Source organism: Cebus imitator, unplaced genomic scaffold, assembly GCF_001604975.1.
Source record: "Cebus imitator isolate Cc_AM_T3 unplaced genomic scaffold, Cebus_imitator-1.0 Scaffold586, whole genome shotgun sequence".
Classification (NCBI taxonomy): Eukaryota; Metazoa; Chordata; class Mammalia; order Primates; family Cebidae; genus Cebus; species Cebus imitator.
Window position 1 is genome coordinate 446,064 of NW_016107901.1, and position 22,249 is coordinate 468,312.

The window sequence follows — 22,249 nt, forward strand, 5'->3', positions numbered from 1 at the left end:
TAAAAGAGTGGTACCATTCCTACTGAAACTATTCCAAAAAAAATTGAGGAGGAGGGACTCCTCCCTAACTCATCCCATGAGGCCAACATTATCCTGATACCAAACTTGTCAGAGACACAACAAGAAAACAAAAACTTCAGGTCAATGTCTCTGATGAACATAGATGTAAAAATCCTCAGCAAAATACTGGCAAATCAAATCCAGCAGCACATCAAAAGCTTATCCACCAAGATTAAGTCGGCTTTATCCCCAGGATGCAAGGGTGTTTCAACATATGCAAATTAATAAATGTGATTCACCACATAAACAGAACTAAAGACAAAAGCCACATGATCACCTCAATAGATGCAGGAAAGGCTCTCAATAAAATTCAGCACCCTTTCATGTTAAAAACTCTCAATAAACTAGGTACTGAAGGAACAAACCTCAACACAAGAACCATCTATGACAAACCCACAGCCGACATCATACTGAATGGGCAAATACTGGAAGCATTCCCCTTGAAAACTGACACAAGGATGCCCTCTCTCAGCACTCCTATTTAACATAGTATTGGAAGTCCTGGCCAGATAAATCAGGTAAGAGAAAGAAATAATAGACATCCAAATAGAAAGAGAGGAAAAAAAGCTATCCCTGTTTGCAGATGACATGATCCTATATCTAGAAAACCCCACAGTCTTGGCCCCAAAACCCCCTGAGCTGATAAACAACTTCAGCAAAGTTTCAGTTGTGCAAAATCAATGTACAGAAATCATTAGCGTTCCAATATGTCAACAACAGTCAAGCTGAGAACCAAATCAGGAATCCAATTCAATTCACAATTGCCACAAAAAGAATAAAATACCTAGGAATACAGTCAACCAGGGAGGTAAAAGATCTCTACAATGAGAACTACAAAACACTGCTCAAGGAACTAAGAGATGACACAAACAAACAGAAAAACAGTGGATGCTTATGGATAGAAATAATCAAGATCGTTAAAATGGCTATACTGCCCAAAGTAATTTATAGATTCAATGCTATTCTTATAAAACTACCAATGAGACTCTTCGCAGGACTAGGAAATACAATTTAAAAATTTGTATGGAACCTAGAAAAAGCCTGAATTGCCAAGGCAATCCTAAGCAAAAAGAACAAGGCTGGAGGCATTACGCTACCTGACTTTAAACTACAAGGAGATACAGTAACCAAAGCAGCATGGTACTGGTACAAAAAGAGACATACAGACTAATGAAACAGAATACAGAGCCCAGAAATAAGACAGCACACCTGCAACCATGTGATCATTGACAAAGCTGACAAAAACAAGCAACGGGGAAAGGGTTCCCAATTCAATAAATGACGACTAGCTAGCCATGCAGAGGACTGAAATTGGATCGTGTTTTTACACCATATACGAAAATCAACTCAACATGGATTAAAGACTTAAATGTAAAACCCCAAACTATAAAAACCCTGGAAGACAACCTAGGGGATACCATTCTGGATATAGTAATGGGCTAAGATTTCATGATGAAGATACCACAAGCAATTGCAGCAAAAGCAGAAATTGACAAATGGGATCCAACTAAACTGAAGATCTTCTGCACAGCAAAAGAAACTCTCATCGGAGTGAATGACAACCTACAGAATGAGAGAACATTTTTGCAGACTATGCATTTGACATGGGTCTAATAACCAGCTTCTATAAGGAACTTAAGCAAATTTACAAGAAAAAAAATCAAACAATCCCATTAAAAGTGGGCAAAGGACATGAGCAGACGCTTTTCAGAAGAAGACATACATGCAGCCAACAAGTATATACTAAAAAGCTCAACATCACTGATCAATAAAGAAATACAAATCAAAACCACAATGAGATACCATCTCATACCAGTCAGATGGCTACTATTGCAGAGTACAAAAAACCCAACAGATGCTGGTAAGGTTGTGGGGAAAAAGGAATGCTTTTACACTGTTGGTGGGAGTGTAAATTGGTTCAACTGTTGTGGAAAAGAGTGTGGCAATTCCTCAATGAGCTAAAAAACAGAACTACCATCTGACCCAGCAATCTCATTACTCAAAGGAATATAAATCATTCTACCATAAAGACATATGCATGTGTGTTTTCCCTGCAGCACTATCTACAATAGCAAAGACATGGAATTAACCTAAATGCCCATCAGTGACAGTCTGGATAAAGGAAATACAGTACATACACGCCATGGAACACTATGCAGCCACAAAAGAGAATGAGATCATGTCCTTTGCAAGGACATGGCTGGATCTAGAGGCTATCATCCTTAGCAAACTAGTGCAAGAAAAGAAAATCAAATATGCTTGTTCTCACTTATAAGTGGGAGCTAAGTGATGAGAACACATGGACACACAGAGGTGAACAACACACACTGGGGCCTATGGGAAGGTGGAGGGTCAGAGGAGGGAGAGGAGCAGGAAAAATACCTAATGAGCACTAGGCTTAACCCTGGGGTGGTGAAATCATCTGCACGACAAACCCCTATGACACCGGTTTACCTGTGTAACAAACCTGTACATGCACCCCTGCACCTAAAATAAAAGTTAAAAAAATGACAGGTACTAAAATCTCAAAAATACAAAACCACAATAAAAGAACAGGCATAGAATAAGAACCCGATTTTTCCTGCAAAATCAAACGACCATGAGGGCTAAAAGCAAGTGAGAGCAGTGATAACTTTAGAATCGGTGTTTTGTCAGACAACCCCAAGTTCTCATGGCCCTCCCATCTTGGGTAACGGAGGCCCTTCCCAAACAGAACTACCTGAATGGATATACAGAATGCGAGATTGACAGTGGAAGGGAAGCAATGGTTGGGGGGCAAGAAAAGAGATTCTTGTGTTGTCCCCTGCCCCCATCACATAGTCAGTATGGACTTGTAAAAGAAAGACGGGCTCATTTCCAGATCTCTGCAGTCAGTGGAACTACTATTTAACTAGGTTTTTAAACACCCATGATGAATTCTATCAGGTTTTGCAACAAATGACCAGGGGAGGAGAGCCTGCGCAGCGGGTGTTGGTTGGACAGCGGACTGAAAGGTGTTGTGAATTTTCTCTTTTTAGCTCTTTGGTGCAACACACTATGTCCCCAATTTATTAAATTGAATAATTTGCCTTGAGTAGAGACTAGGGGGAAAACAGGATATGAGTTTTAGACTTAAAATTCAGGCTCATGTCTGGTAGCTGCAGTGGGCTGCCCAGGCCAGTGATGAGACTCCGCGGTGGCAGCTTCAATGATACTGAAAACACGCAAGGTTCTCAGTGGGATTCTACTTTCTGAGAATGGGTGTGACCACATCAAGGCACCAAGCCACTGGATTTGAGAGGGCTTCCATTTGTGCGTGGAGCGTGGGCTGTGTGCTGGCACTCACGGGCTGTGGCTGGAGCGTGAGGGGAGGGGGAGTGCACAGACGGGAGAGGTGCCAGGGCCATGCTCCCGGCGTCCTATCAGTCATGGCTGGGCACTCAGGTTTTATCTCAACATACTGGAGAACCAAAGAAAGATGTTGAGCAGAGAAGGAAAAGTCTGGGGCCGAGCGCGGTGGCTCACACCTGTAATCCAAGCACTTTGGAGGCCAAGGAGGGTGGATCACCTGAGGTCAGGAGTTCAAGACCAGCCTGACCAACATGGTGAAACCCCGTCTTTAAAAAAAAAAAAGAAAAGTCTGATAAAGTTAAAAAAAAAAAAAACAACAAAAAAAACAGATGTGGTCTCTGTCTGGAGCACAGATGGGGGGGCGATTTGGAAGAGGGGACACAGCAGAAGGCTGTGCCTGGGGAGGGAGGGGCCGGCTGCGTGGAGACAAGAGAAATGGCTGGGGCCAGACCCCGGGGTTCCCTCCTGGAGAGAAGACACATGCTGAAAATGGCTGAAAATAACAATGCATCAACAGACCTTTATTTCCTTATCTGTTCCATTAATCGAGGCAGCTCAGCCCACAGGTGCACACCAAGCTTGTTATTCATGGACACAGATCTCGGCCTTTGTATCGTAAATCTTACATTTTAACAGAAGAGATAAAGACTCAGGAAATTTAAAAATATGTGTGTATTTGGCAAATCAGAAAGTTAATAATGCTATAGGAAAAAGAAAAATATACTAAATAAAAAAGGATGATATCTTGAATAATTTTGCTTTTGTGGTTCTGACTCAATTACTCTTGGCAGTTCCCTTCAACAGTGTTGTCCTCAATATACTTTTCTAGAGAGGTGAGGTGACTCCCCCTCGCTCCTGTCGCTGTAGATGGCTCAGGGTAACTGACTTTCCTCAATAAAGGGGTAGGTTCATGGGTTTCAGCCTTTCAGTAAGCTGCTGGCTGAAATTTAGGGTAAGTGTGGAACACGCCTGGCACAGGGGTCAGAGACCAATGTGTCAGCAACACTTGCTCAACAGGGGAGGTCCTTGAAGGCTCAGGACAGGGCAGGGACCCAGGGCCAGGTGAAAAGAGGGGCCCTGGTGAAGACAGGTGTACAGGTGTGCGCTGGGATTAGGAAGAGAAACAGACCCCCTGGGTCCGGACCAGGTGGTCCTCCCGCAGAAGAGAAGCAAGGGCCAGCTCCCTTCCGTCTTTCTCCCCTACACATGTGCTCAGTGTGCTTGTCAAGACAGTCTCTCTGACACACAAGGGCCACTGTCCACATAATGCCACAATGGCCACAGGCAGTTCGTCGTAAGCCTCATTCTCTACCAGAACTATTCCCCACCAAGCTTCTTCCGTCACCTCCCTCTAGTTCACTTCACATTCGTGGCAACGGGTCAAGTTTGGTTGGGCGTTGCAGGGGGAGGCGTCAGGGAGAGGCGTTTCCTAAGCTCTCTCCCTCCCCTGCCCCCTCCCTGCCAGACCAGCTCATCACCCTCTCCAGTGACTTTCAGATGCAGCTGGACTCTTCCTCTGTCATGCTTTCTCAGTGCAACAGACAGACAGCAACGATTACATTACCATTAGTCATTATCTCTAAAGAAAATACTTGCATGTCAGAGCATATAATGTAAATTAGCTAATAATAAAAGCCAGCTCGGCCTCAGCACAGATTCATTAGCACCAGGATGACGACTCACCGTAACTCCAGACATCACTCTGGTGGGTATAAATTCGGTGTAAAATTGATTCCAATGCCATCCACTTGATAGGCACCTTGGGATGGTGAAAGATAAAGCAATAAGACAATGAATAGTTTCCCTCTGTTGGAAAAAGGTAATTCACTCTGGACCCAATTACAAGTGACACACACAGGGGACCCAGGTCACCATGTGGCCCGTCCCCCAGGCCTGGCGCCTCCTCCCCGCAAGAAGGATTTTAGTCTGACGGAGTTCAGGGCTGCTGCGGTAGATTTCTCAGTACACTCTGGGACCTGGGCTGCTCTGGTGAGCTGGTCGCCCTGGTGGGGCCCAGTGGCCTCGCTCCCCCAGGCCTGTGTGTGTTTTCAGGGTCCAGCATCATAGGGTTGGTGGCTGCTAGGAGACAAGCAGCCAGAGTGAAACCTCAGAGGGGCATGGCTGTGGGAGGGCATTTGCAGGCCTGACAGGGGACATGTATCCCTCAGTGATGTGATGGTCCCTGGGAGAAACCCAAGCCAGAGAAAGGAGAGGACTCCATCGCTGCCTGTCCCAGCCAGGAGCCACAGAGAGTGCTGGGCGCTCGGGCCACGTGGGGGCCTTTCCTGCTCCTGAGGTGTCCTTGACAGCAGTGGGGCACCAAGGCAGCTGTGACCTTTTCCAGTTGTGCTTTTGAAGGGGGTTTATGTCCTCCAGGGAGAGGCTGAAACCTAACCTTTGCTAATGATCACCTGGGGATAATATCCTCACTCACTGTCCCAGCAAGCCCCGTTCCCAAAGCAGCTCTGTCTAACACTGCCAGAAGACCCCGGCTGGCCCAGCTGCCAGCAGCAGCTGCTGTGAGCTTACCCAGAATGATTGGAGAGTGTCCTCCCCTGCATGAGTTAGAAATACAGCTAGTGGGTAGGGAGTCTGGTCCCTGGTGTCAGGAAAATGCCTGCCGATCTATAAGCCAGCTCCTTACTTTGCCTCCTTCCGCATGATATTCTTTCTCTTCTGCCCCCAGCAGTTTGGCCAGCCCAAAATCTGTGATCTTGACATGCTGCGGCGTCTTCACCAGCACGTTCCTGGCTGCCAGGTCGCGGTGCACCAAGCGCCGGTCCTCCAGGTAGTTCATGCCCTGAAACACAGGAGACCCTGCTGTGAGAAGCAGATCGTCATGGGAGAAGCTCTGCATCTGGGTTCAGGGTCATGTGCACGCCAGGCTCTGAGCCTTTCCATGTGGAGGACTCACGGCTGGTGAATGCTAGTAACTACCGATGGAAAGAACGGAAAGGCAGATGAAAGGTGGTGTGACCTGCTACTGACCATTAACTTCTCTCCATCCAGTTCCTTGAGTTTTAAGCCCAGAGGTGCTCGTAGAAGAGGACAGAGGAGAGCAGGAGCCCTGCTGTGCGGCTGGTACCTGGGCTTGAACTTGCCCTCAACTTGCCAGGTTGACCTTCCTGCACATGGTTTATCTGCAAAGCGGGAGTCGGCGGGGGGAGTGGTGGGTGGTGGCAGGGACCACGCCCTCCTCACCAAGCTGGGGCAAAGCAATGTCTATCAGGGTTTTTAAGCTACACTCTCATTGTGCTTTCTTGGACTCTCTGACATGGTTCCCTGCTTATGAAGATTTTTGCCCTATTTTACTTTTCACTGGTTTAGTATGATTATTACTGAAACCACATGGATACTGAATATACTTTTAGAAGACACCACTCCCCCCACCTCCCTGGCTGCTTCCACAATCCTGCTGCAATTGGAAAAGAACATGTGAGAAGCAGCCAGCACAGCGCCCAACAGAGTGAATTCCTAGAAATGCTACCCTGACCCTCGCTGACCCTGACCCATGGCCTCTGGTGTCCTTGTCACACGCACCTGGCTCCCTGCTGGCCGCTGGGGTCACTGCTGATCCCTGCTCCTCCTTGCTTGATGGACGCCTGCCTCGCTGAGCCCAGCTGCCCCAGGCTTTGGCATGAGCATGGCAGCCCACATCTCTCTGCAAGGGCCAGGCTGGCAGGTAGGAGAGGCTGGGAGGGGTCAAGTTCTGCAGACCTCTTACATTGTTTCCCCCACAATCTCTCCCCTCTCCAGCCAGAGGGTGGGCCGTTTTTCCAGTTCCCTTTACGGCTGACACACACTTCTAGCACAGAGTGGGCACCCCAGAAACGCTTGCTGCGGTGCGGCAAGCAGAAACAAACAGGCGTCCACAGCCTGCTCCGCGCCACTGCTCCGCTCCCGTATGGAGGGGTCCCACTGCAGTGCGGCTGCCGGGAAGAGCTGTAGATGTGGATGGAATCTTAAATTTTCCGGCAAATTGTTTGCTTTTTTTTTTGCCTGAATATTATGTGAAAACGATTCGTTGATTCGGCATGTCAGGGTAAAATTAAATTTTTTTCTTTCTCAGGCAAAATCAGTCATCATAAGAACGTAGGGTCTCACAAAGATGCTATGCAGAATGAGCCTGGGCACCATTTATGAGGTCCTTGATGTTTTTCTCACTTGGAAAAGAGATGCTTGCCTGCCACCCACGGCTTGTGATGGCACGGACTGTCCCCCTCCCCGCATTGCCGAGAGAGCTCCTACGGGTTCCAGTGCTGCTGGATGCTAGTGCTTCCCTGCCTACTTAAGAGGAAATGAGCAGGCTTTTCTCCGGAACAACGCTTCCAAATTAGGAAGTATTATGTCAGCATGGTGGGTGGAAGGGAGAGGGACGGGCAGAAGCTGAGGAAGCGCTTCCCAACAGGGGACTGGCCCGGACTCCCTGCCACTCTGGCAGCCTGGGTCTCCTTCAGAGGTCAGGTCCCTGCCACCACGTCTGCCTCCTCTGGGTCCTGGGATGCTGACTTGTGTCTGCCTGGTTCTCTGTCTCTTACAGAGCAAGGCCTCTGCTTACTAAATATCATGAAGTCCTGCCCATTCAAAAGGGAGGCTTAGGCTCAGGCTCTTGCCAGGTTCCACCCAGTGCCTTCCTTCCGGGCTGTGTGGGCTCTCTGGCTGTCTCCTCTTCTCTCTTCTCTGTCCCGCGATTTCTCACTCACCCTTGCTTTCTCCTTTCCTTCTACCCTGCATCTCGTGTTCGTTCTTCACATTAGCTGAAGGCTTCCCCCGAGGTAGCTATGAGCAGGAGTGGCACAGGCCTACAGTAAAGAGCCCTGCCCAGGGGACCGGGAGCCTCTCCCTTTCTCCCTGCCTATTTAAAATGTGTGGTTTCCACATGTTCTTTAAGCCCGCAGGAGGCCTTCAGGGTGCACTCCCAGCTTCGTTTCACCACCATCACTAACTTCCATTCTGCCTCTTTAAATGCTTAGCGGAGATTCTGGTACGCTGGGCACATTTTTAAAGTGGCCTGTTGAATAATGAACGACTGAATGAATGAATGAATGAATGGTGACAGCAGCTGACGGTGCTGAGCACTGGCGATGTGCCAGTCATTTCAAACACATCTGTGCAGACGCCTCTTCTGTCCCAGTCCCCACACGAACACCTTATCAGATGACCCGGGGCCCAGAGGCTGAAGCATGTGGCTGCACAGACCAAATCCCTTGAGCCCCAAGACCACTACTGGGACAGTGGCCTTAATTCCCCTGCTGGGAAACATGCCTGTCAAGCCAGAGGCTGCTTGGGGTTCTATCTATCTATCTATCTATCTATCTATCTATCGATATCGATATCGATATCATCTATCATTCTCTATTCTATGTATGATCTATCTACCTATCTCCATTCATCTATGTATATTCTATGTATCATCTATGTATCTATATCTATCATCTATGTATCTGTATCATCTATCTGTACCTATTCTTTGTATGTATTATCTATCTGTATCTATCATCTATCTGTATTATCTAATCTTTTATCTATCTATCATCTATCTGTATTATCTATCTATCTATCTAATATATCATCTATCTGTCTAATGTATCATCTATCTATCTATCTATCTATCTATCTATCTATCTATCTATCTGTTGTATCACCTATCTATCTAATCTATCTGTCTAACTAATCTATCATCTATCTATCTTTATCATCTATCTATCTATCTATCTATCTATCTATCTATCTATCTATCTATCTATCCGTCCATCCATCTGCCTATAATATGAAAGAAAGCAGGAGACAGCATGAGCACGCACCTTGGCCCGTGCCGCTGAGGAAGTCCACAGCACTCTGGCAATCTAACAAATCCACCTGAGCTGCAGCCCAGCCCTCCCCTGCTCCTCCGGACGCGGCTTTAAAGACCTGAGCCATTTCCACAGTGTCTGTTTCCTCAGAACACCGGTCTTCAACAAAGGCATGGGTAAGGGTGGAGAGAGCACGGGACAATTCTGGAACTCAGGTAATCAGTTGGAGGGTCTTAGATCGGAGATAACGTTGGGACAGAGAGGTGAGCCCATGTGAACTTAGGTGAGACTTGACGCACGCGTGTCTGTCCCACTGCTGGGACCTTTAAAAGGCCAACTCTGTGCCTTTCAAGCGGAGTCATGCTTTAACCAGTCCTCAAAGATAAGAGCCGCGACACAGCCTGTGAGGTCCCAGGGTCCAAGCAGAGACACCGCAGGAAGCAAAATCAGCAAAGCCTCAGGGGGCCTCTCGGGAAACTCAGTTCCGGCTTCTTCTCCAAGACCTTCACTTTAATTGAATTTAACATATTTGTCTTGTGTTAATTACTACAGGAAAGCTGGGATGAACTTTGAAATACAGCACTGAGGGTAAAAGGGGATTTGAAAAGCCAGAAGGGAACTTCCACTTACAAAAAAGAAGGATTTTTTCTGGCAGGTACCCACAGAGTGAGGGACAGGGGCTGTGCCTGACCTTGAAGGGCTGGATGGTAAAGTCTTGGGAGGAGTTCACAGTGAGAGGCGGGAGTTGGATCGCCTGTGTTCTATTTTGTAAACCTCCTCTGGAAGACCTAGTGGGGCAGTGACCCAGTGAGGAAGAAGCGGCGCAGGGGAGGACAGGAGGCCGCGTGGTTCGGGTGGAATGGAGCTGGTAGTGCAGCATTCCCGTCACCCTGTTTTGCTGTTGCTGTTGTTCAGAAGTATTTACTTAAAGCAAGATCAGAAAGATGCTTAAGGTCCACCATCTTCAAATTAATCCACCTCTACCAGAACTATGCTGAGACCTAGACTACCATCACGCTTCCCCTGGGGACTGGGGCTCATCCCTCACCCCTACTTGGGGCTGGTCCTGACACAGGCAAGGCCAGACACTCCCAGCCACAGCTGGGGAGGTGAGAGGCTCTGCATGGCTTCCTCAGGCCTCAGCCCCCAGGATCCCTCTGTATAAATGATGGTGGTCTCCTCTTAACTCTTCAGCCCTTGGGGTGCAGGTGGGGAGGACAGTCCCACTCCAGGGACCTACCGACAGCTGGTAGAGGTAAGGGATGGGGTCCAGGGGGCTCTGAAGCTACAGGTCTGATGGAGTTTTTAAGGAGTGGTCACCAGGAGAAGCTACCACTGCTGTCCCTGGACTTCAATTCTCAGAGCATCCGAGGTTTTCAGCTCCCCCAAAATGGAAGAGTTTGCTGTTCAGGCCACCTTGCTCCCTTCCCAGGTGGGTATAGAGTAAGTGCTGGACCTCAGAAGAGGCAGGAAAGTGTCAGAATGTCCTATTCCCAGACAGAAGCAGTGCAGCATGGGTGCCCTGCCATGCAGGGAGGGAGGGCTGCTGGGACCCCTGTCCTGGGAGCCATGCTCTGAGGTGGGGCATCCCTGCAGGCTGAGAGGCTGCACCATAGAACCAGGTCACCTGGATCACATCCTGAGACCTTGCAAGTGATGTAAATGCTGCATGCCTCTGTTTCCCCATATGCAGAATGAGTTAATAGGAGAGTGGAATGAGTTCATGCAGAGACAGCACTTACTTAGATACCACCCACGGAGAGTCCCGTATTTCATGTGATACTTAAGACTAGCAGGTCAAGAAATAACCAGTCAAAATGTCTAAAGATGATGCACGTGCCTCAGCAGCACTGTGACTTTGGCTTCTTAGTGATATACTAAAGTGATTGTTCAGGTTAAGTTTAGCCGCAACCCTTTGTAGAATATGCAAGAACAAATAAAAAAAATAACACGTAACTGAAATCGCTGGTCCTTGGACCTAGGAACCCACAGAGCTGTGTGATGTGAACGTGCTGGCTAAGTCATCCTCTCTGGCCCACTGCTGATGGGAGCAGGAGGTTTGGGGCTGAGTCACCACCCTGGGCCACAGTTAGTCAGCAGCGGTAGGTGGTGGCTGTGCCTGGAGCTCTGCCCGCAGGGATCCTCATCAGAGTATGGGAAAGCCATGAGGGGAGCGTGATGAAGGCTGGAGACCTCTGGGAGCTGCCTGGAGGCTGCAACGGGAGCTACGTGGAGCAAGCCAGGGTCTCTTCTCCATGACGGCCTGTCTCCACCAACTCACCGCAGCTCCTCCACAGCGCTCCACCCAGCGTCAATTTCACTGTCTCACAGTCCCGCGCGTGTGCTATGACACACACACAGCATGAGCTCTCAGTGGGGTTTTCATGACCTGGCGCCTAGGAATCGGCTTGGACTGTGCGGTGTCCTTCCCTGTCTCCCGGTGTGGATGGGAGAGCCAGGCCCACTCAGCCCATCTTCCTGGCAGCTGACAGGCACTGGGGCCTCTCGTCAGTGCGTGAGCCGTGAAGGCACTTAGGGCTTTTTACAATAAACTTGGACCAGACTAAGTAGTCCATATACTTGACAAAAGGAGCCACTGAAGTTTTTTTTTTTCGACATTTATCTGTATTAAATTTTATCTCATAGATGGAACTATGTAGAGTTTGGTGCCGGCAGAGCTGTAGTCAGAGAGTGCCACTCATACGCCAGCTTCTTTCTGGGAGCCCCGCCCCAGCGCTGCTGTGCATAGTTCACCAGGCCTGGGCTCAGGGCTGTAAACTGACACTGTTTGCTGTACTACAGAGCCGTATCACTGTCGGCCTGAACACGCAGTTCTGGGAGACTGTACTCTGCATTAGGTGATGAGAGGCTGTTGTCCAAACAGTCTGGAAGAATGTGAGGTGAGTCGCAGTCTGAAAGGCCCGACCCTGTAGTCCTGGGCATGGGAGGCTCCCTGGGGAGAGGCTAGCGCAGGAGCATGGCTTTCCAAACGGATGACGGGATCTTTGGATGATTGTGCTGTGTGATTTATTCTGGGATCTACCAGCTGGCCTGTGTACCCAGGAAGGGTAGACGGGCTTTCTTAAGCCTCACTTACTCCCAGGGCGTGAAAGCCGCTGTGAGCTCCTGCGTCGGGAACTTAGGAGGCATCTGCTCTTTCTGTCTGGTAAGTAAGTAGGTAGTGTCTCCGCAAGCTCCTGAGATGATTTTGCACGCGGAGAACAAAACCCATTTTCCCTGTGGATAGCAAGGAATGTTTCTCATGGTCTACAGGTCTCATCCGGATGCCTCCCAGGACACCTTTCTTTTTTTTTTTTTTCCCTTTTGTCTGGTTGATATAATGTTATCTAATCTGTTTAGCAGTTTAGTCCAGACAACGAAACTTCTGTAACAGCGGCCCCCTCTCCCATCAATATTTAGAAGAAAACATCCCAAGATAGTTTGTGCCTTTGTGAATCAACACAGGACATTTATAAGCCAATAAATCCCACTTTGACAGTGCCAAGAGTTTAATTTCTGGTCAGCCACTAAGTGTTTCTGGGTAGTTTTACTTCAAACTTTTAAAAAGAAAATTGTTTAATACTGAGATACATTGTAAGTAACCCAAGAGCAAATTTCTAACTTGACGATTCGGGAAACCACTGTTTTCATTTCCCTCTGGGACAGCTGCTCCATGATTGCAGCTATTCAAATACAGAGGAATGGGGTTTCTCCTGTGAACTGAAAAGCAAATTTAACAGAGACAAAGCGTTAACTGTCCAGAATGTAAAAGGACGTCAAATCAAAATAAAGCTAATCAAAGTACCACAAACACAAGAATGGGTTTAAATAACAGGTTGAAATTGTAGCTAATATTACGTACAAAACTATCGTGGAAAACTTTCAGGCCCTGGAAACTTAAACTCAGGCCTTCAGTAATTCCTGCTTAACTGAGACCCGCACTAAGTGAGTTCTCTGGAATGGACACTGTTACGTTCGGCTTTTCGTTTTTTTATTGCATGCTAGAAGGCTAATATTCGGGATCAAATAAACCTCCACTTATCCAGGCCAGGCGGACTGGAATGTGAGCACAAGAAGGAGAGCTAGAGAGCAGCTCACGGGCAGCTCTGGAGCAACGGAGGGTGCAGGACGGCGATGCTGTCCCAGGGAATGAGGGTTGGCGCAGGCGATGATGGGACGATGTTTCCAGGCGTATTTTAGTGACTACTCCAACCTAGGTCAGCTGAAGGGGGTCAAAGGAGGAAAGGAACACTCAGTGGGGATCAGCCGTGTGTGCTAGGCACATGGTGAGTGATGTGAAGGGGCTCACTGCCCTCCCTACACCCCCAGAGAGACGATTGGCAGAACACTCCACAGACGCAGAGAGGCCAGCAATGTGCCCATGCTCACACAGCGAATGCACCAGAATCCAGACCTGAATCCACAGTCCACTGAGATCGTGAGCCTGTGCTGTATTGGGCAAAAGCAGCCGAGACTACGTGCCCCTTAAGGAAAACAGTCACATCTGCATTCCTCACGGATGGCCCAGCCACCTCCCCACCACGTGAGGAGTCACCTTGGTGGAGAAGATGGACAGTTGTGGACTGTCGGCCCCGTCTGATGAACAGGGGCAGGGAGGCAGCTCCCATGTTCCGGGGACAGCCAGGGCTCACCTCCTGGCTGGGACAGGTAGACACACTCAAGTAAGCCATAAACCAACCAGATCTTCCTGGGGCAACATGTGCTAAGTGGAAGTGAAACCAGTGATAGAGACCGCCTGGGCAGGGAGGGCAGTGCTCTCCATTCCCTGCATCAGGCAACCAGGAGAGTTGGGGAAGCAGGTCTCGATTCTGGGTCAGGGCATGAGTGGACCTTCTGACGTAGCTCCACACCCAGCCACACCTGCCCCGGGCTGACCAGCCCCTCCCCAAGACCAGCGCTGCAGTGGCTTGAACAGTGTCCCCACATGGCATGTCTACCCAGAACTGCAGAATGTGCTTATTTGGAAATGGGGTTTTGCAAATCTATTTAGTAAAAAATCTTGAAATAAAATCATCCTGGATTTAGAGTGGGTCCTAAATGCAATGACGGGGATCTTTTTATTTTTTATTTTTGAGACAGAGTCTTGTTCTGTCGCCAGGCACCAGGCTAGAGTGCAGTGGGATGATCTCGGCTCACTACAACCTCTGCCTCCTGGGTTCAAGCAATTCTCCTGCCTCAGCCTCCTGAGTAGCTGGGGCTACAGGCGCATGCCACCACGCCCAGCTAATTTTTGTATTTTTTAGTAGAGACGGGGTTTCACCATGTTGACCAGGATGGTCTCGATCTCTCGACCTTGTGATCCGCCTGCCTTGGCCTCCCAAAGTGCTGGGATTACAGGTGTGAGCCACCACGCCCGGCCGACTGGGATCTTTTCTAATAAATAAATTTATGGAGTTCAATGTTTGTTTTGACATCTATACACGTAGCAGAGTGATCAAATCAAACTAATTAATATATCCATCGCTTCACACAGCTATCATTTTATTGTGCTAAGCACCTTTACAATGGACTCTTTGAGCAATTTTCAAGCCCAATGACTGGTATCTTTATAAGAGAAAGGAGAGGGGCCTGTGGCCAGAGAGACACAGAAAGAGGCTGTGTCAAATGCAGCCACACACAGAAATAACAAGCACCTCCCAATAAAAACAGGCCCCAGCATACGAGGCACACAAGACGCTCCCCCAGGACCATTGTCTAGCAATGCTTGTGGGACTGCTCTACTGTGTAACTGGGTTATGACCATGAGAATCGCAAAAACATTCAGCGATTTTTGTGGTCAGAGAAGCATGAGCGTTCCCCACTTCCTGGGCTGCAGGGGGCCGTCTGTGGCTGTGGCTGAGAAATCAGTGCCTGAGGGTGCTGGAGTGAAAGGGGCTGTCCCTGCTTCCACAATGCGGACCAGGAGCTCTGCAGTGGGAGAGAGCGGTCCCCAGCACCACGGCTCCCAGCCAGAGCCTCCCTGGTGGTGTCAAGGGCAGCTGCTGGCAAGAGCGCTCCAGATGTGTTTGTTTGTCATCTGGTAGGTCACCATTTACATCTGCCTGGAGCTGGGTGAGCTCCTCAAGAGTGACTCAGCAGGACCAATTGCCACCGCTGACCAAGGGGATGCAAGCAACGAGGACCTGCCCAGGCCGGGTGGGCATCTGTTCCCTCCCCCTGGTCCCTGGCACATCCCTGGACTCCCTGCCCTGGTGTTGGAGGGAGATAAGGGGCAACGTGGTATTCTTGGAAACAGGGCCTGCCTGCAAATTGTTTAAATTCAACAGAGTGAAATGTACACCCACTGTCAGAAAAAAGTAGGATTTAGCAAGTTGAGTGCAAATCACTGATACAAGACTGGGATGGAGATGGGAGAGTTTGGGGCGAAAGCAGAAGTCTTTCTGGGTCTTTGTGAGTTGTGAAATACCTGGCTCTTTGCTCTGTGCCTGTCCCCAGCACCCATGTGGGGCTACTTGGCTCTCTCAGCCCCGCCCTGGCTCTGGAGCGAGCCCGTAGACAGGGGAACGCTAAGCCAAGGCCCCTGCCACACAGCAGCAGCAGCTGTGCCCTCTGTCAGCTCCTCGCACCTGCTCACCGGTCCTCCTTCGAGGCACTCCACTCCACCACCATCACCTGGGTCCTCCTGGCCTTGGCCTGGCCTGCTTACCTTGTTACCAAGTCCTGACTGGGGCAAGTCACACTCCTTGTCCACTACAAATCACCATAGTATTCACAAAGAATTCCAGAGAAATAAGAACGCAGACATCGGACCATACTGAGCACTCAATAAAGCATGCACACACACAGCCTCGTGGCAAACTCTGGCTATCCCAGGAGTACGGACCTCATGTGAAGATCCCGGCTCCCCATTTCTCCCCACGTACCTTAGCGATCTGCACACACCAGTTGAGCAGGTACTGGGAGCCGATGTTGTCCTTGTGCTCCCGGACATAGTCCAGGAGGCAGCCGAAGGGCATGAGCTGCGTGATGAGCTGCACGGTGGAGGTGAGGCAGATGCCCAGCAGGCGGCACACATGGGGGTTGTCCACGCTGGCCATCACGTAGGCTTCCTGGAGGGAGGGAGGGAGGGGCGCATCAGTGCGGCTTGCCGGGGCAGCCAGAGGGAGGCTGCATGGGCCCCTTCCAGGTGAAACCTCATGAAGGCGATTTTGAGTTTCAAGATATGTACTCATGGTGGAAAAGCTGTGTCTGCAAAGACAGTGCACGGATGCTGATGCAGGGCTGTGAAGTGACAGATGCGGTGGCGGTGGCCCCTCCTGGTGCATCTGGGGATTCCTCACGACAGACAGGCCCAGGCAACAGTGGCCATCAGCAGCACGTTGGATAGAGGAATTGGAGTCACCGGATCTCTGAGTTTGGGAACTGCTAGTGTCTTTGTCATGAAGACCTCCGCCTCAAGGTTAAGGATGCTGTGGTTTAAAATATCACGGGGGCCTGTGGGAATCTGTGTGTGGGGTCCGGAACACCCTGGGTAATGGCTGGCCCGCGCATCAGGAACCGTGGCTGTGGGTGCTGCAGTGGAAAGGCGATGGGGAAGGCTTCTGGGCAGCACCGAGCCAGCAGGGAGGAAGGCCTCCCTTCCCCCATGAGCCAGGCTTAGCCCTGACCGTACTCTGGGAAATGGGTGGACATTTTGGGCGGGGGACCCTGCCCACAGCACCTCTGCAAAGAGCAGCTGGACAAACTCTTTCAATGGACCAGTCTCAGACTTTGAAATGGACACAGCATTCAATCTATAGTGACGAAAGGCTGCCTGGCTGCTGGGGACCCATTTTTAAAAAGTGGTCTGTGTGTGCTCCCAGGCTCCCTATGCTAAAGGCTGCCGGGCTGCCGGGGACGTTTCTAAAGAGAAGTGGTCTGTGTGCGCCTCAGGCTCCCCATGGGAAATCCATGCTGCTCTGAGTCAGGCGTCTTTTGCCCTGCTAATTCCGGCTGGCTGCCAAGGTGGGGGCCTTCCTTTGACAGAGCCATAAATACAGAGTTGATTTTAACCCTTCTGCTATTCTTGGGCTGAGGAAGCTAAATTTATTTGCAATCATGCACACAATGGGGTCCTCTTTTCTGTCTGACTGAGAATGAGGGAATCCCCAGTTTCCACCCATAAATTCTCTTTCCCTTTAAAATACAAATAATTGTGACCTTTTATTCGGAAATGGAAAAGAACACTTGGACTGCAGCAGAATGAGCCCAGAAGCTGCTCTTCCCATCTCAGCAATGCCTGTGAACTTGGGTGAGTTAGTTTCTCTGCAGAAGTGAACACACTGGGCCAGATGAAGGCTCAGAGACAGGGTGCTGCCCAAGGGTGCTTGGGCAGGTCAGGAGCGACAGGCCAGCAGGAGGCAGGGTAGGGACAGGAGACAGAGGTGGGGTGGGGTAGAGGGGGTGCAGACAGTCCACCCTCAGCATCTGGGAAATCGGTTCCAGGACCTCCCGCAGATATGGAAATGCGAGGATGCTCAAGCCCCTGATATAAAATGGCACAGTATTTGCATGTCACTGACAGGTATCCTCCTGTATACTTTACATCATCTCCTGATTACCTATCATGCCTAATACAATGCAAATGCTGTGCAAATAATTGTTATGCTGTATTATTTAGGGAATAATGACAAGAATAAAAAGTCTGCATGTGTTCAGGACCGATGCAATTTTTTCTCCCAATGTTTTTCAATCGTGCTTGATTGAATCCATGGATGTGGAACCGCAGACATGGAGGGCAAACTGTAAATATTTACAAAAGTACAAATATGTTCAAACACTTTTCTTGCCCTAAACGCTGCCCCGGACTGCCCTGTTCTTGGGAAGCCCCAAGACTGCCTGCCTACCTTTCTCCAGCCTCTGGTGTTCCTGCCACCTTCTCCCCCAGGGAAGCTTCCCTGGCCCTTGCCCACCCGAGGGCCTCTGTCCCCAGAACCCTTCCATCTTCTCCTTCCTTAGCGGACCCTTTCTCAGAGGAGCCTTCCTTGACTCCTCAATCTAAATGAAACTCTCCTGATACCTTGTCGTTTTTCCATCAGAAGGCAGCCTCGGCAGTGCCTGGAAACCCGATGGAAGCACACATTCTTGGGCCCCGCCCCAGGCCAAGAGGGTGACATGCAGGAGACAAGCCCAGCCCTCCGATTCTGAAGCTTGATGAAGCTGAAGAGACACTGCTTTGGGGCATTCATCGTCATCTGTACTTAAATATTTGTGTGATCTAAAAAATGCCCTTCCCACCAAGCTCTTTGGGGATAGGATGGCATGGCCAGCTCCTAGAACACACGTAGGGTGTGGCTGGCGCTCTGCAATGTCTTGTCGCCCGGGCACACTTGCTCCTTATCTGTTGGCAAGTGCTCTGAGGGCCTGGACTTTCGCTTGTCATTCCAGCAGGGTCTAGTGCAGATCTAGGCACGCACCTGCTTCAAAAGTGTCAGGGTTGAACTGCACTGAAGCCATGCAAGGTCAAAGACTCAAAGCAGGCCAAAGTCTGGGCCACTTTCATTAAAGACAAACAAACAAAAAACGGTCGCTTTGAATCTTTTCTGCAGAGTGTTTAGGCTCTATCTTCAAGGAGAGTGTGTGTTATTTTCCTTTTATATGCTAAACATAATATCACAATTTTAAAGAACAGAGGAGGTTTTTAATATCTCTAGACTCAGTAGATATTGAAAACATTCCTTCAACTTGGAAAAGTGCTTGTTTATAAAAAGTCATTAGTGGACAGGGCCAGGAAGCGTATTTTGTCTGAGGTCATTTTAGTCACAGGGTAAGCTGAGGCTGGCAAGGTGAACGGTCCACCTGAGGCCACCCTGAGCAAGGCCAGGTCGGGGCCCACAGCCAGGTCTCCTGACCCCTGGCCTGACTCCCTCCACGGCCTCCCGCTAGCCCCAGTGGGTCTAAGGCATCCCGGGTCCTCTGCGTGAAGGAAGCCTATCGGGCCTGTTGGGTGCTTCGGTTAACAGGCTTTAGATGTGAGAAACACACACACACACACAGCACACGTAGAAATCTGTTTTGTGTTCTCTTTCCATTGCCTACCCTAAATTTAAACTGGAAAGCCTACAGAAAAATGAATAGGCCATGGGATTGCCAGGAAGCACAAATCACCTCTCTCCCCCCAGTCTGGGAAGCTGTACAACCATAACACCAAAGAAATCCTCTGGCTGTTCCCATTTTCTCAAGATCTGGTTGAGATTTGGAAACATATTGTATTCATTTGAGAGGGAAGAAAAATCTGCAAACCAGAGCAGTTTGAGCGGCCCATCTGCTTCAGGGCCTTGCGGGGCTGACCTGGGGCTGGGAATGGGGAGCAGAGAGGGGGCGTGGGTGTCGGCCACACAGAGCCTGGAGCCCTGCCAGGCCCCATCCTACTGACATCTGATAGACCCACTGGGCCATCACTTCCTCCCCACCCAGCAGTCACAATGGGAACGCTGTTCAGTCGTGTGTCCCGTGCGGTGTGCGCAGAAGCTAAAGTGAGCTTTGTTTTCGGCTGTTTGTCTTGGAAGTGGTAAAGGTGCACCGTGACCTACAGCAAGCATGCTTGGTATTCCACAACAATCTCCGCAGAGCCCCAGCGTCCGCACGCAGGCAGGCAGAGCCCCTATGGCTCCGGTCCCAGTCCCACTGCAGGAGTGTCCCTGAGGCTTTGTGACCCTGAAAGCCTGCTATTTTGTTCTAACTGCTGACATGACTTTCGGTTCCTTCCTTCTGGCTCGTCTGCCTCATCTGAACGACCCTACTGTATAAGTTGGGGCTCCACAAGCTTTTGAACTCCTTAAGGAGAGGTGTATGTCTAGCCTTATGAATAAAGGGCAGGTATCCCCTGCATTTTCAGAACTTTACCCATTCACTAAGCCACTGCTGGCCGCACGGAACTGGGGCTGCAGTATGTGTGCTGGCCGCGGGGTCTGGGGTCTGCAGGGGAAGTGAGTATGGAGTCATTGCCGCCGTGCAGGCATGCATGTGAGTCCTTCTGAGAGCACACACGGCCTGAGAGCTGTCCTGACGCAGGATTAAAGGGCTGTTAAACTCCCTGTTGAAATTGGCTTGGGCACTGCTGGCTTTTGCTTCCTTTACCAGAAAGCACCTCCTCCAGCTTCCCCCCTCTCCATCCCAGCACGGTGCCCTGCCTCCCAGGATTGCTGATTGCTGGTGAGGCCCAGGCAGCCTGAGCTGCCGGACAAGCCACAGGCTTGAGGCTCGTCGCCTGCTGACACCCACCATTGGAGAGGAGGGGGGCCGTGGCCACAGTGAAGAAACATGGGGCAAGGAAATAAAACGATGGAAGGGAAGAGGAGACGAGGAGACAGGACGAGCAGCAGGCCAAATTGAGCCCTTCTTTTATTTATTTAACAAATTTAGAGAGAGCGAGCGAGATATATAAATATATCTATAACATATATGATATATGTCATGATATATATATGATACATAACAAGATATAAATATTCTATATATCTACATATCTATATAGAGAGTACATGTAGATATCTATATTCAGATATATAGGTATCTGTATTAATACCTATATTTAATTTTTGTTTTTGTGAGATAGGGCCTTGCCCTTTGTCACCCAGGCTGGAGTGCCGTGGTGAGATTTTAGCTCACCGCGCCTAGACCTCCTGGGCTCAAGCCACCCTCCTGCCTCAGCATCCTGAGTAGCTGGGACTACAGGCATGTGCCACACCCAGCTAATTTTTTATTTTTTGTAGAGACTGGGTCTCAGTACGTTGCCCAGGCTGGTCTCAAACTCTTAAGCTCAAGCCTTCTGCTTCGGCCTCCCAAAGTGCTGGGATTCCAGGCAAGAGCCACCAAGCCAGGCCCAAGGACACTTCAGAAGTTGAGTGCACTTAACTTTTAAGCCGTAACCTTATCTGTCTTCTACCCTGTTTCCACCTCCACAGAAGCAGACTTCCTCCAATTTAAAGGTCCTGGGGGCACTTTTCAGTGAACAAGGCTTCCTTCCCAAGGCACAGCTATTGTCTTAAAACACTTCTAAACCCTCCTCACCCTGCATTATAATCACCACTGAAATTCACATTTCAGCATGTATTTGTGTAATTTATTAGAATGTCTTGAATGAATGAACAAAAATTAAGGACGCAAATTCGCACAAAGATTTTCCCGCACAGCAAAGGTGAGGGGCTAGCGATTGTAAGTGAAAGGCTCCACAGATTGCCCATCTTCCTGTATTTCTCACGGTTATGTTAAAAGGACTTAACATTTTATTACTAGGACTTGACTCAATTTGTAAACCGTTAACATGAAAGCTAATGTTTCTTGATAAGTATATCATCAATTTTACAGATTTTCAATTGTACTGTATCAATACATCATCTTTCATTTAGGAGTGTATCAACATGGGATTTCCTCTACTATAATAAAAGGAAGGAAAGCTGCCCAGAGAAAATTAAACTGTAGATTTCCTCCAATTAAAAAATCATGTCTTAAGACGCTTTTAAAAAGGCCCATGTTCTCTTCACTTGCTATGTATTCTGTAGGTTAGACATGAGGTGGGGGATATTACTCTCTGGCTTTTGTTCTTCTTGGCTGTAAAATCAAGTGAACTGAGGTAATAAGGACAGACATTTTTCCTCTTCCTTGATTCTGTTTCCCTAGTCCACTGCCTCAGCCCCTTGACCCCCTCTTTCACTTGCTCTGTGTTGGGACAAGAGCAAGGGTGTCTGTGAACTCACAGCCAGCCCGGGCCAGTGTAGAAGAGGTTCTGTCAGACCCCAGCCAGTGTCTTCCCACCACTGGCTGGGGAAGGCCCAGAGAAGGTTGAGAGTGCAACAGGACTGGGCGTGGTGGCTCACACCTGTCATCCCAGCACTTGGGAGGCCAAGGTGGGCTGATCACCTGAGGTCAGGAGTTCGAGACCAGCCTGACCAACATAGTGAAGCCCTGTCTCTACTAAAAAGGCAAAATTAGCTAGGCGTGGTGGTACCTGCCTGTAATCCCAGCTACTCGGGAGGCTGAGGCAGGAGAATCGCCTGAACCTGAGAGGCAGAGGTTGTGGTGAGCTGAGATTGTCCCACTGCACTACAGCCTGGGTGACAAGAGCA

The 22,249-nt window shown here is 49.4% G+C and overlaps 1 protein-coding gene across 2 annotated transcripts in view; it reads right to left on the reverse strand.

Annotated features, from left to right (window-relative positions):
* Positions 1-22,249, reverse strand: part of EGFR (epidermal growth factor receptor) — a 202,155-nt gene that overhangs the window by 12,053 nt on the left and 167,853 nt on the right. For both annotated transcript variants that reach the window (XM_017516423.2, XM_037734208.1), the window contains exons 21-23: positions 16,067-16,252; positions 6,035-6,190; positions 5,074-5,149 (exon numbers count right to left, since the gene is read on the reverse strand). In XM_017516423.2, the coding sequence (XP_017371912.1) occupies positions 5,074-5,149; positions 6,035-6,190; positions 16,067-16,252 (418 nt within the window). The remainder of the gene's footprint in view (positions 1-5,073; positions 5,150-6,034; positions 6,191-16,066; positions 16,253-22,249) is intronic.